Consider the following 12077-nt stretch of genomic DNA (forward strand, 5'->3'; position numbering starts at 1 on the left):
AAATCTGATGAGGTTCAACAAGGACAAGTGCAGAGTCCTGCACTTAGGACGGAAGAACCCAATGCACAGCTACAGACTAGGGACCGAATGGCTCAGCAACAGTTCTGCGGAAAAGGACCTAGGGGTGACAGTGGACGAGAAGCTGGATATGAGTCAACAGTGTGCCCTTGTTGCCAAGAAGGCCAATGGCATTTTGGGATGTGTAAGTAGGGGCATTGCCAGCAGATCAAGGGACGTGATTGTTCCCCTCTATTTGACACTGGTGAGGCCTCATCTGGAGTACTGTGTCCAGTTTTGGGCCCCACACTACAAGAAGAATGTGGAAAAATTGGAAAGAGTCCAGTGGAGGGCAACAAAAATGATTAGGGGACTGGAACACATGACTTATGAGGAGAGGCTGAGGGAACTGGGGATGTTTAGTCTACGGAAGAGAAGAATGAGGGGGGATTTGATAGCTGCTTTCAGCTACCTGAAAGGGGGTTCCAAAGAGGATGGCTCTAGACTGTTCTCAGTGGTAGCAGATGACAGAACAAGGTCGCTATCTTAAAACAAAAAAACTTCAAATCCAGACTCCAGCGAGAAACTGCTGAATTGGAATTCATTTGCAAATTGGATACTATTAATTTAGGCTTAAATAGAGACTGGGAGTGGCTAAGTCATTATGCAAGGTAGCCTATTTCCTCTTGTTTTTTCCTACCCCCTCCCCCCCCAGATGTTCTGGTTTAACTTGGATTTAAAATTGGAGAGTGGTCAGTTTGGATGAGCTATTACCAGCAGGAGAGTGAGTTTGTGTGTGTATGGGGGTGGGTTTTTGGAGGGGGGTGAGGGAGTGAGAGAACCTGGATTTGTGCAGGAAATGGCCTAACTTGATTATCATGCACATTGTGTAAAGAGTTGTCACTTTGGATGGGCTATCACCAGCAGGAGAGTGAATTTGTGTGGGGGGGTGGAGGGTGAGAAAACCTGGATTTGTGCTGGAAATGGCCTAACCTGATGATTACTTTAGATAAGCTATTACCAGCAGGACAGTGGGGTGGGAGGAGGTATTGTTTCATATTCTCTGTGTATATATAAAGTCTGCTGCAGTTTCCACGGTATGCATCTGATGAAGTGAGCTGTAGCTCACGAAAGCTCATGCTCAAATAAATTGGTTAGTCTCTAAGGTGCCACAAGTACTCCTTTTCTTTTTGCGAATACAGACTAACACAGCTGTTACTCTGAAAAGAACAAGGAGTAATGGTCTCAAGTTGCAGTGGGGGAGATTTAGGTGGGATATTAGGAAAAACTTTTTCACTAGGAGGGTGGTGAAACACTGGAATGCGTTACCTAGGGAGGTGGTGGAATCTCCTTCCTTAGAAGTTTTTAAGGTCAGGCTTGACAAAGCCCTGGCTGGGATGATTTAATTGGGGATCGGTCCTGCTTTGAGCAGGGGGGTTGGACTAGATGACCTCCTGAGGTCCCTTCCAACCCTGACATTCTATGATTCTATGATTCATCGGGTTAGTGTTAGGGTTGCCCTATGATACATCCACATACGAGCCAGACAGAATCTGGCTCTCAGAGACAGGCGGAATAGGGCCTGCAAATCACTGGCTTTAAATGGGCTGTGCACAGGGCTGTTTGTAGGGTTTGGGCACCCTAGGTTAGCAAACACACTCAAGTCAGCTCGTCTTGGTCTGGACTGAGATAACAATGACATGGCATCTGTGAATATCTACAGAGCAAAAATTCAGACTCCAAATGAATGGTTCTTTTGCCTTTCTTAGCATTAAGGAAGTGAACGCAGTTACAGGAGCGCTCTACCAAAGAGGCATCTGTGGATCTGGAAAGAGTTATTTATTAGAGAATGGGCTGGGGTACACTGGGGAGTTCAACAGCTGCACAGTACCCAGCCACACCTTTAATGGGCTGAGCCTAACAACTCACTCAGCGTTCACAACTGGCTTCAAGGGCACTGCAGCACCACACCCCTGGACCTTGCCTCAGTTGCTATGCTAACCCTCATGGGGTAGCAAGTGGCAGCAACCACTAGTGAAAGGCAGTCTAAGGAGTCATGGTCAAACATTTGGTGAATAGTAAACCACAGAAACCAAATGAAGAATGGAACAGGCTTCATTTGCCCCCCCCCCCCCACTGTTGTTGAGCTGATGAACAGGAATCAAAGAACATAATGTGCCAGTAGACGGTGCTCAGGAACCTGCTGCATTGTTTAGAGAGGTTTTCTAGGCCCAGTAAAAGAAGTTGTGCACTGCAAATGGCTTCCTATGGGCCCCTTTTTAATGGAGGTCTTGAAGTTGATTCCGTACAGCCTGATGCCTGGAACCTACAATTGCAAAATAGCTGCTTTGGACTTTTGTACAGACATCTGTTAACATAAGAGGAGGAAGAGGTGAAACCAACTTAGGGCTAAGGCATGGAGGGCACACGTTGCTTGAGTTTAAGCTTTATTTCTTGTAGCTTATTAAAGCCATGCAATGTGAACTTTGCCCAATTTAGGGCAGGAAACCTTGACAGAAAGCTGAGAACTGCACAAAATGTGCATAGAGGGAACAGCCAATTAACTTTAATATGTATGTGGCCCCATTTCCAAGTTCAGATGAAGCACTGCATACTGGGAAATGTAGTAACTGTAGCCACATATTAAATTTGCGGATGACTGCGGAGCACATTGTAGAACTCCATGGTTCATCGGCCAAATTTTGGTCACTCCTGAACTAGTTTTTTAACACTTGTTTCTGAAAACACCCTCATGTGAACAGGGAACTGTTGTCTGTTAGCACTGGCATGCTGGTGCTGAGTAGATCCTTCCCCGGTGATTAACCGTCAGGTAGCATGGTGAGCCTGCTAACCTGCATTGTGAAGGATTTTTTTGGTAGGGATTTTTATTGAATTGCTGCTAAAAAAAAATAGGTTTCAGAGTAACAGCCGTGTTAGTCTGTATTAGCAAAAAGAAAAGGAGTACTTGTGGCACCTTAGAGACTAACCATGAAGTGAGCTGTAGCTCACGAAAGCTTATGCTCAAATAAATTGGTTAGTCTCTAAGGTGCCACAAGTACTCCTTTTCTTTTTGCTAAAAAAAAAAGGGCCCTATGTAAAGGCCTAACAACATCAGTAGGTCTGAGTGCTTTTAGGGTGAGAACTCAGCTGAATCCAAGGAGTTACTGGGGTGTGGTGCATCTCCCAGTTTTTTTCCTTCTCTTCCGTGCCATACTAGTTACTTAGGAATTGGTGATACACAGCCATGAGTAGTCACGTTATGGAAAATAGCACTCTGGAAATTATTCTCGCAGAAAAATTTATGGATGTGAGGTAAGAAACTAAAATTTATGCTTTGTCATTCCAGATCTGCTCCCCTAGGGCAGTGAAGCTCCACACCGCCCCCAGTGCATTAATGCCAAATCATGTAATGTCTCTCAGGCACAAGTCCCACGTGGGTATAGGATAATTGTGAAAATTGAGTTGAGAAGCAAGAAATCTGAGCCAGGCCACACGTGCTTTGTAATCGCTGGCAGGTCACTTAGCCTCATTTTTCATATGATACTTATTTGTTACGGGGCTTATTTAAAGCATGTTGAGACCCTCAGAAGGAAGATGCCATATTATTATCTGGGAGAAATGGAGAGCTCTGATCCCAGAGCTTCAAAAGTGTTTTAGGTGTTTAGGTGTCTAATTCCCATTGATATAAATGGGAGTTAGGTGCCTAAATATCATCAAAGGTCCTTTTTTGTAGTGATAATCAAGATGGCCCATTTAGACAGTTGACAAGAAGGTGTGAGGATTCCTGGGTGTGAGGAATAGAGCCTGCAAATCACTGGCTTTAAATGGGCTGTCACCCCTTCTTGTCAACTGTCTAAATGGGCCATCTTGATTACCACTACAAAAGTTTTTTTCTCCTGCTGATAATAGCTCATCTTAACTAATTAGCCTCTCACAGTTTGTATGGCAACTTTCAACTTATCTGTATGTATATATGTATCTATGACAGGTTTCAGAGTAACAGCCGTGTTAGTCTGTATTCGCAAAAAGAAAAGATCCTGGACATGGATTCCACAGTATGCATCCAATGAAGTGAGCTGTAGCTCACGAAAGCTTATGCTCAAATAAATTGGTTGTCTCTAAGGTGCCACAAGTACTCCTTTTCTTTATATGTATCTACTTACTGTAGGTTCCATTCTATGCATCCAGTGAAGTGGGCTGTAGCCCATGCAAGCTTATGCTCTAATAAATTTGTTAGCCTCTAAGGTGCCACAAGTACATTTGTTCTTTTTGCGGATACAGACTAGCATGGCTGCTACTCTGAAACCTTTGTTTTCACTGCTGTTTTGAAGGGAATTTGGATGCTTGCCACAATATGCTGGTCTCACAGCCCCCCTACTTGCAAGCTTTTCCATGCAGCTAGACCCCACTGCCTTCAGTGGGACTCCAGACAAGTGTATGGGTCTGTGAGCATGTAAAAGCTTGCAGGATTGGGGCCTTATTTTGTATGGTCTTCAAATGTCACTTCTTTCCTTCTATCGCTATTAACTCAGGGAGCCATAATGCTGATAGGGATGTTTCATGCCTTTTGAAATTCTGTGGTCTCATTTTTATTTTTAGACTTTTACCATCTGTAAAAGTTTTACAACTGAAAAGACACAAGAAGGGGGGTGGAAAGGAAGGCTGATGTTTAGGCAAGAATGAAGGCTTAATTCTTCTTTCATGTACACTGAAGCATAGATTCTTGCAAACCCTACGTCTGTCACCACCTGTTCTAAAAAATGCTCTGGAACTTGTCTCTTATACCCTTTCTTCAGGAGGCAGCAGAAACCTGAGGGTGGAGCAATGCTTCTAGCTTGCTCCTCCCTATATAAATGGAATTTCAAGCAACTCCTGCCCCTATCAGAAGGGCTACCCAGAATTCCCAACCACACCACACCCCAAACAATGGCCTAGTTTTTTCCCCCACACCCATTCCCTTTCCAAGAAGAGCAAAAGGAGGTCTGGTAATCCAATCTATAGCATTCTTTTGAGAAGTACTCCAATGGTACTCTGGACATGAAGAACAGGGAAGAAAGGTATGGGGAATTTTAAACTATTACAAAGCACTTTATAATTTGATATAGCTGTCTCTCAGCTTATGACTCACTGAGACATCTCAGTAGAAAGTGGCTTCTTCAAGTAAGTGTTTGGGACACTGTTTAAGAGAGGAAAGTGTATGTGTTTTAAGCAGGTTATAAGTGTAGAGTTTGGAGGTTCATTTCAGTCAGTCACACAAAATGTACAAGCTTCTACTTAGCTCCTGAAACAAGTTTTTTGTTAAGACACAACAGCATAATGCCTTAAAGGCCCATGGGACATTCAACTTTCTTTTTATTCAAAGATAATTCCAAGTGCTGTACCATCTCCTGCAGATTTGTGTGTACATAACACTTACATAATGGTGCTAAAAGTTACAGAATTAGACAATTTTTTTTATTCTTTGGGAAACAGTGCAACTTTATGCCCATTCAATTTACAAATTGGATAATTCTCAAGTACAACTGATTTCTTTATACCGTTAAGGATTTAGAGTTTGATGTACAAACTATGGCTTCTTCATTTTTCAACCAGTTTGCAAAATAGTCACTGGAAACATAATTCATTAATAATAAACCCCCCACTTTTTAAAGCTAATTAGTATTCATCAAGTTTCAAATGCAAAATAATTAAAGATCAAATTTTAATCATAAAGTTAGGATCCCCAATAGACTGTGTGTAGTGTTCAACTGGAGACTCTTAAAAATGACGCTACTGTAGCCTGCTTTGGGCTTTGAAACAAACCATTTCCATTTCAAGTGCTGCATGGGTAACAGTAACCCTGCCCAAATGCATTTTGTAGAACACCAGTTATATCCGAAATACTAAGAGGATGCAATAAAGTCCATAATTTCAGATGGGAGGCTTTTAAGAGCTGAATCTGTTCAGTGGCGTCCAACACCGCTCCCACTGCGTTACTTAAAACTGATATAGTGGTTGACATTTCTCTTCTCTTTGCATGCAGTTGTAGTCCTGATGATTACAGTGTCAAAAAAAGGCTATCGCTTTTAGTAAGGATTATTAATGGGAATGTTGTTTCCATTAATATCCAAGGCACACATGGTCCATGGCCAGTTGTATTCTGCAACAGATGACGACGACAACAACAATTATAAATACATCATAGTCTCTCCTTATTTAGATTCATTTAATGTGATAGTTTTAAATAAGGAAATTAGTATCTACTCATTGGGTATCTGCATCCATAATGTAAATAAAGACTAGTTATGGTAGAGATGCCTTTTCAAAAACAGTCTTGCCATTTTAAGATTCAGGCTGCGGCTATGCTGCACATATCTTGTGGCAGGGTAGGATATGTGTATCTACACACCGCAGGGAAAAACGGGCTGTGTCTGCATTGCAGTGTGTAGCTACATGTGTCAGTGAAAGGCTCTGGTGGAGGGAGACAGCAGGGAAAGGCTCTGAAGTGGGAAGCTGCCAGAGCCTTTTCCCCACTTCTGGAGCTTTTCCCTGTGGTGTGGAAGGACTCCAGCAGCAGGGAGGCACTGCTACAATGCTAAAAATAGCAGTGTCGATGGGGAGGTGCTGCTTGCGGAATGGAGAGCCGTGTAGCGTACATACCCACAGGGCTCAGTCGTGCCTTTACTCACCTCAGCAGTGCCTCACTGTCTGTGCTGATGTTTATACCTGAGCGAGGGGGTGTGTAGTGTTTTTACTCTATATATACTGTTGAAAGGAGTGTGCAGTGTAGCTGTACCTTATGAATACTATTTACAAAATAGACTGAGCAGAGAAGCAAAAAATATGCAGCTAACAGGTAGTCAAACATTTACAAATTATCAGTTTCTGCTTTTCAAAACAAGGACTGGAAGGGACCTCGAGAGATCATCTCGTCCAGTCCCATGCGCTCAAGGGGGTTCTCAGACTAGGGGTTCTCAGGACAAATTTTTTGTTGGCCTCAGAATGCGGCCACCAACTCTTGCTGGTGGCCGCTCTCTCCCTTTTTCCTAAAATACTTGATTAGCTTTAGGATAACCAAATAAATATGCACAGATACACGTCCAAATCATTGTAATTTATTTATTGCTAGCTAGTAAGTCTGCTGTGAAAAGTGATATTAATAAACATACAAGTATCACTTTTCACAGCAGACTTAATCAGCCCTGGCAAGCCTGGGGACAAATTGAACCATGGATGGAAGGTCTGGGGAAACGGGGCTGCCGGAGGCAGTGAAGGGCTGGAGCCTGAAGCCCTGCAGCCACAGCCCAAAGCCCCGCAGCTGGAGGATGGGGTCCAGGGACAGAGCCTGAAGCCATGCACAGCCAGAGCCCAGGGCTGGAGCCTGCAGCCCCACAGACAGAGCTTGCTGCCCCGCCACCCCAGGGCTGAAGCCCAAAGCCTGAACCCCGCCACCCATGGGAAGGTGGGGAACTCACTGGCTGCCTGCTTCTCCAGCATTGGGCCCCAGGTGACTCCAGATGGGGGCAGGGCCCAACCCCTGCTGCTGGCCCCAGCAACCAGGAGCAACAGGGAGTGGGAGAGGGCTCTACTTTGCCTCCCCCACATCACAGCCCAGGAGGCCACATTTGAGAAACACTGATCTAGACCATCCCTGACAGGTGTTTGTCTAACCTACTCTTAAAATATTCAATGACTGAGATTCCACAACATTCCTAGGCAATTTATTCCAGTGTTTAACTTCCGTGACAATTAGGAAGTTTTTCCGAATGTTGAACCTAAACTGCCCTTGCTTCAATTTAAGCCCATTGCTTCTTGTATCCTCAGAGCTTAATGAGAACAATTTACCTCCCTCCTTGCAACAACCTTTTTTGTACTTGAAAACTGTTATGTCCCCCCTCAGTCTTCTCTTCTCCAGATTAACCAAACCCAGTTTTTTCAATCTTCCCTCATAGGTCATGTTTTCTAGACTTTTAATCATTTTTGTTGCTCTTCTCTGGACTTTCTCCAATTTGTCCACATCTTTCCTCAAATGTGGCACCCAGAACTGGATACAAAACTCCAGCTGAGACCTAATCAGCGCGGCATATAAGGCAATAAATAAGGCTGCTATTGCAAGCTGAATTACCTGTCAATAGGATATCCTCCTTCACAAACGCTGACCAAGGCATACAGCTGTCTCAGAGCATACTCATACTGCAATTGAACAAAGAACATTAACCATTTCCATGTCAAATCCCAGCCTCTTTTTATTTAAGATAGAAGTAAAAGAGCTTTGTAGATGCTGTTAACACCAATGATTTCTATCCTTGTTGGAATATTCCAACATCAGACCAAAGTTACCCCTCTCCCACACTTTTCATTGCACCTTCAGCCATACAATGTCCTTAATTCCATCTTCTTTATTCAGATCTCACTGCAGATTCCCTTCTTATGCAAGACTCATAATTCTAACCAATGTGAATGAAACCACAACTCTAATGTAGACTAATATGACCTCCCCTTGTGTTGGATGGTGTCTCTAGATTGTAAGCTCCTTAAGGCAGAGAGCATAGCTGCTTTTGTCTCATGTACAGTGCTGAGCACTCTCAGTGCTTCATAGATTAGACAAGTGATGACTTAAGACTTCTGCTTTTTCCACTAAATTCTGTTTTACGGTTGCTGCATCCTCTCAACCCATCCATTTGTCTGTTTTCTGCATCTGTCTTGTGTGACACCTAGACTGTGAGTTCTTTGAGACAGGGACCGATTTCTCTGTTACTTGTTTGTACAGTGCCTAGCTCAGTGGGGCACTGCACAGTGACTGAGACTTGGATACTACTGTAACAAAAGTAATTATTTGTAGTAAAGCTCTCAAAAACTATGTCTGTGAACTCAACAAGAACCAAATAATATGTAGTAGGCGGTCACAGGTAGTGTACAACATACAGTCAAGGGGATTTCTTTGTAGGATATAATTATATACATTAGGTACTATATTTCAAGGCTGCTGTTAATTGCATTGAGTTGATTAAAAACCAATATTGAATGTCCTGTTACACGTGAAAGGCAAGGAGAAAACAGTAAAAGGAGGGAAGGAAATCCTTCCTCTATTTTGATCATCTTGTTACTTGTAGATGGTTGCTTGGAGACGGAGTGTCTTTCCTTTTACTTCTGAAAATGTTTCTCAAGTTTTATTAAAGTGAAAATACAGGGGTGTTCAATAATCCCAATTTTCTTTTTTGGTAAAAACTGACTTTGAAAGAACATCTTGGCAGCTGTGCTTGTCCAACTGACAAATCTATTGTTTTTTTTTTTTGCTAACGTTACACTTACCAAGGGAGAGTGCCAGTTGAAGCAGTGGGCTTTGAAGTAATTCACTGCTGACTGGTAGCAGTCATAGTCACTGATGGTCAGTCTGTCTGACAGAATTTGCTCAGTTCGCTCCTTGGATGCTGTTACGAAGAATATGATCTTTCGCATGGATTCCTGAATAATCCGTTTAGCCTGTACACAAAGCAAAGACAACTTACAATGTGCTTTTCCTGACCCTAACTTGGAGACTATTAACTGAATGCCACTTCCTTCTTTCAAAAAAAACAAACCCTTGGGCTTTTAAAAAATACCCTGTTTTCTAAAAGAAATAACATTGAACTTACAGTCCCTTTTGGGCCAGCCCCTTAATAAAACATGAACAAATAAGAAGGGAAATCAGAAAGGTTACAGGCTGTGGGCTTCCAATAGAGCCTCCATTTAACCTATTAGTTCTCCCTGCAAAAAGGGGGAGAAACATACAGTAATCGTGACTAGACTTGCTGTAGCAGCTTTCTGGGAAAATGTATTTGCTCTTCAATAATGATATTAGAGAGATTTCGGAGAAAGTCTGATCTCTGAAAGGCTAAAGTAAGTAGTCATTCTGAAGTATGGTTTTCTTGTGCAAGAATTATGGGGGCGAGAGGATATCCCCTAGTGGTAGAACCACTGGCAGTACAATCTAGTAGGTTAGTTTTTGCATGTTTATATTCCCGTTTGGTAAGATGCCTTGTCTAAAGATCTCGGAAGTTTAAATAATTGTGGAGAAAAATATCAGAATGGCTGTAACTGGTATAAGATGTATTTTTGCATTAATTGGGGTCAATTTGCAGTAACTCCATGAGTCACACTGGAGTTACTTTTGATTTACATCCATATAATGGAACTGAATCTGTCAGAATTTTTAGCTTTACCTCTAGATGTGTTTTCATCTCCCCTGCAATCTTCTTAGCCTCATAAATATCATTGGTAGCCAACAGCTTCCGTTTCATGATTTCAAGAGGCACATCAGGACTAGGAGTGAGATCGTAGTGTGCCACTGGGGGCAGTGAAATAGGAGTGGATTTCCTTCCCATGCCCTGAAACTGCACCACTTTCATAGAAGAGATGCTCTGCACATTAGAAAGAAAACAAACACACACAGGTTAAACATCTCTGCTAGATAGAGGTCCTTTGTATTGCCATGCAAGCCTGTTAATTTTCTAAACTCGCTTGGCTACGGAAGGCATATGAAGGTAAGTATTGTTTTACAAGCAGTAGGTTGCCTTAAAAGTGGCTAATCTTCATTTTCAAAGTTCCCTAAGGCAAAAGGCCATCAGGTTGAACAGCCTGAACTTTACAGATTGAAGACCATGTCAGAAAATCATTTTATTAGTACAATGGGATAAGATGCTTTCAATTGCGTTTATGAATAACTTGCCAGTTTATGGCACCTTCTACCCAAAGAGCTCAAAGCATTTTATTATAATTTATTAAGGCTCACAATACTCTGGCAATATGTCTAGTACACCCCTTTTATAGATGAGTAAAGTGAAGCATTGGGAGGTTAAATCAGCATCATGAAGAGAACCCTTGTGTCCTCACGCTCCGTTCCCTGCATTAGCCCATAGACCACATTTCTTTTTGCTATATCCATGTAGGAGAAGAGAGCCAGGTGAGGTCTGGTGCAAGAAGGCAAACCTGACCAGGAATTTCCCATTCTATTCTGCATGCCTGGTCACTATGCCCTGCTTTCTCATCAGGCCTCAAGGCAATCGTGACCGCAGCAACAGCAGAGAACAAAAGAGTAGCTAGGAGGCTAGCATGAAACTCTGTGCTCAAGATGCCCATAAAGGTTGAGGGGCTGAGGAGCAGCAAATGGCTACTGGCCCTTCTGAGGGTGTGAGCAGAGAATTAGGAAGGAGTAAGGTTCACCGTGTAGAAGGAAGGACAAACTGCTGTGGACAGGGGGGTAGAGAGGGAGAAATGAGAAATTCTTGGTTCCTGTCTTGCACTTTCCAATCTGAAGAGTAAATGCAGAGACTGAATGCCTGCAGCTCTAGATATGAGTGGCTACAGGCCTGAGCTACAAAATTCAGATCTTGTGTTCTGCTTCTCTAGCTTTTGAGCAGGCTTTAGTTTTTCAGGTAGATATTCAGAAGCTGAGGATTTGTCCCCTCATCAGGGTACAGCAATTTTGAAGGGATTAAAATATATGGGAAGGACTTGACCTGGAAACCACTTAAATGAATACTCACTTTGTTTCCATATTGCATCACATGGCTGGTGTTGGTGTGTTTCTTTACTATCAGAAATTGCTTATGGAGAGTTTCTTTTTTCAGATCCTCCTGCATGAAGAAATCTATATGTTTATAGACATCAAAATATGGCTGTTGTAAAAATGCAAGGAAAATTTAGAAGAGCCTTAGCTTCCCCCTGAGCAGGAGGTGAATACCAGGGCAATGGCTATTAGCACTTCAAAAGAGATTAAATGAAACGTTAGGAAACTTGGGTGAAATTGAGATTCTATGACATCTTCTCAACTGCAGTAAAAAATCCCTAAAGTGTTTCGTTACTATTGTAAATTTGGTTCAAAACAACACTTTTGTTCATATTTAAGGATCATTAAGGAAACCTGGATACACTGTTCAGTAATCGCACTTTGAGATTCATGTTCAAAAGCTTGCCATGATGTTGCCCCAAATTAGTAACTTCAGGCTAAGTGACCTCAAAATTAGTGGCTAGGCTGTTTCTAACTTTTTCCACTTCAACACCCACCTAAGAGGAATTAAGTTTCTGAACTAAATTTAAAGATGTCCAAATGAACAACTTGC

General features: G+C 42.5%; 1 protein-coding gene across 2 annotated transcripts in view; it reads right to left on the reverse strand.

Moving 5' to 3' along the window:
• Window positions 1-5331: 5331 nt before the first annotated feature.
• Window positions 5332-12077, reverse strand: part of LGMN (legumain) — a 41176-nt gene continuing 34430 nt past the window's right edge. For both annotated transcript variants that reach the window (XM_077819295.1, XM_077819297.1), the window contains exons 10-14: window positions 11502-11591; window positions 10179-10376; window positions 9289-9459; window positions 8102-8169; window positions 5332-6136 (exon numbers count right to left, since the gene is read on the reverse strand). In XM_077819295.1, the coding sequence (XP_077675421.1) occupies window positions 6097-6136; window positions 8102-8169; window positions 9289-9459; window positions 10179-10376; window positions 11502-11591 (567 nt within the window). In that variant the 3' untranslated portion in view covers window positions 5332-6096. The remainder of the gene's footprint in view (window positions 6137-8101; window positions 8170-9288; window positions 9460-10178; window positions 10377-11501; window positions 11592-12077) is intronic.

Source organism: Eretmochelys imbricata, chromosome 6, assembly GCF_965152235.1.
Source record: "Eretmochelys imbricata isolate rEreImb1 chromosome 6, rEreImb1.hap1, whole genome shotgun sequence".
Taxonomy (NCBI): domain Eukaryota; kingdom Metazoa; phylum Chordata; order Testudines; family Cheloniidae; genus Eretmochelys; species Eretmochelys imbricata.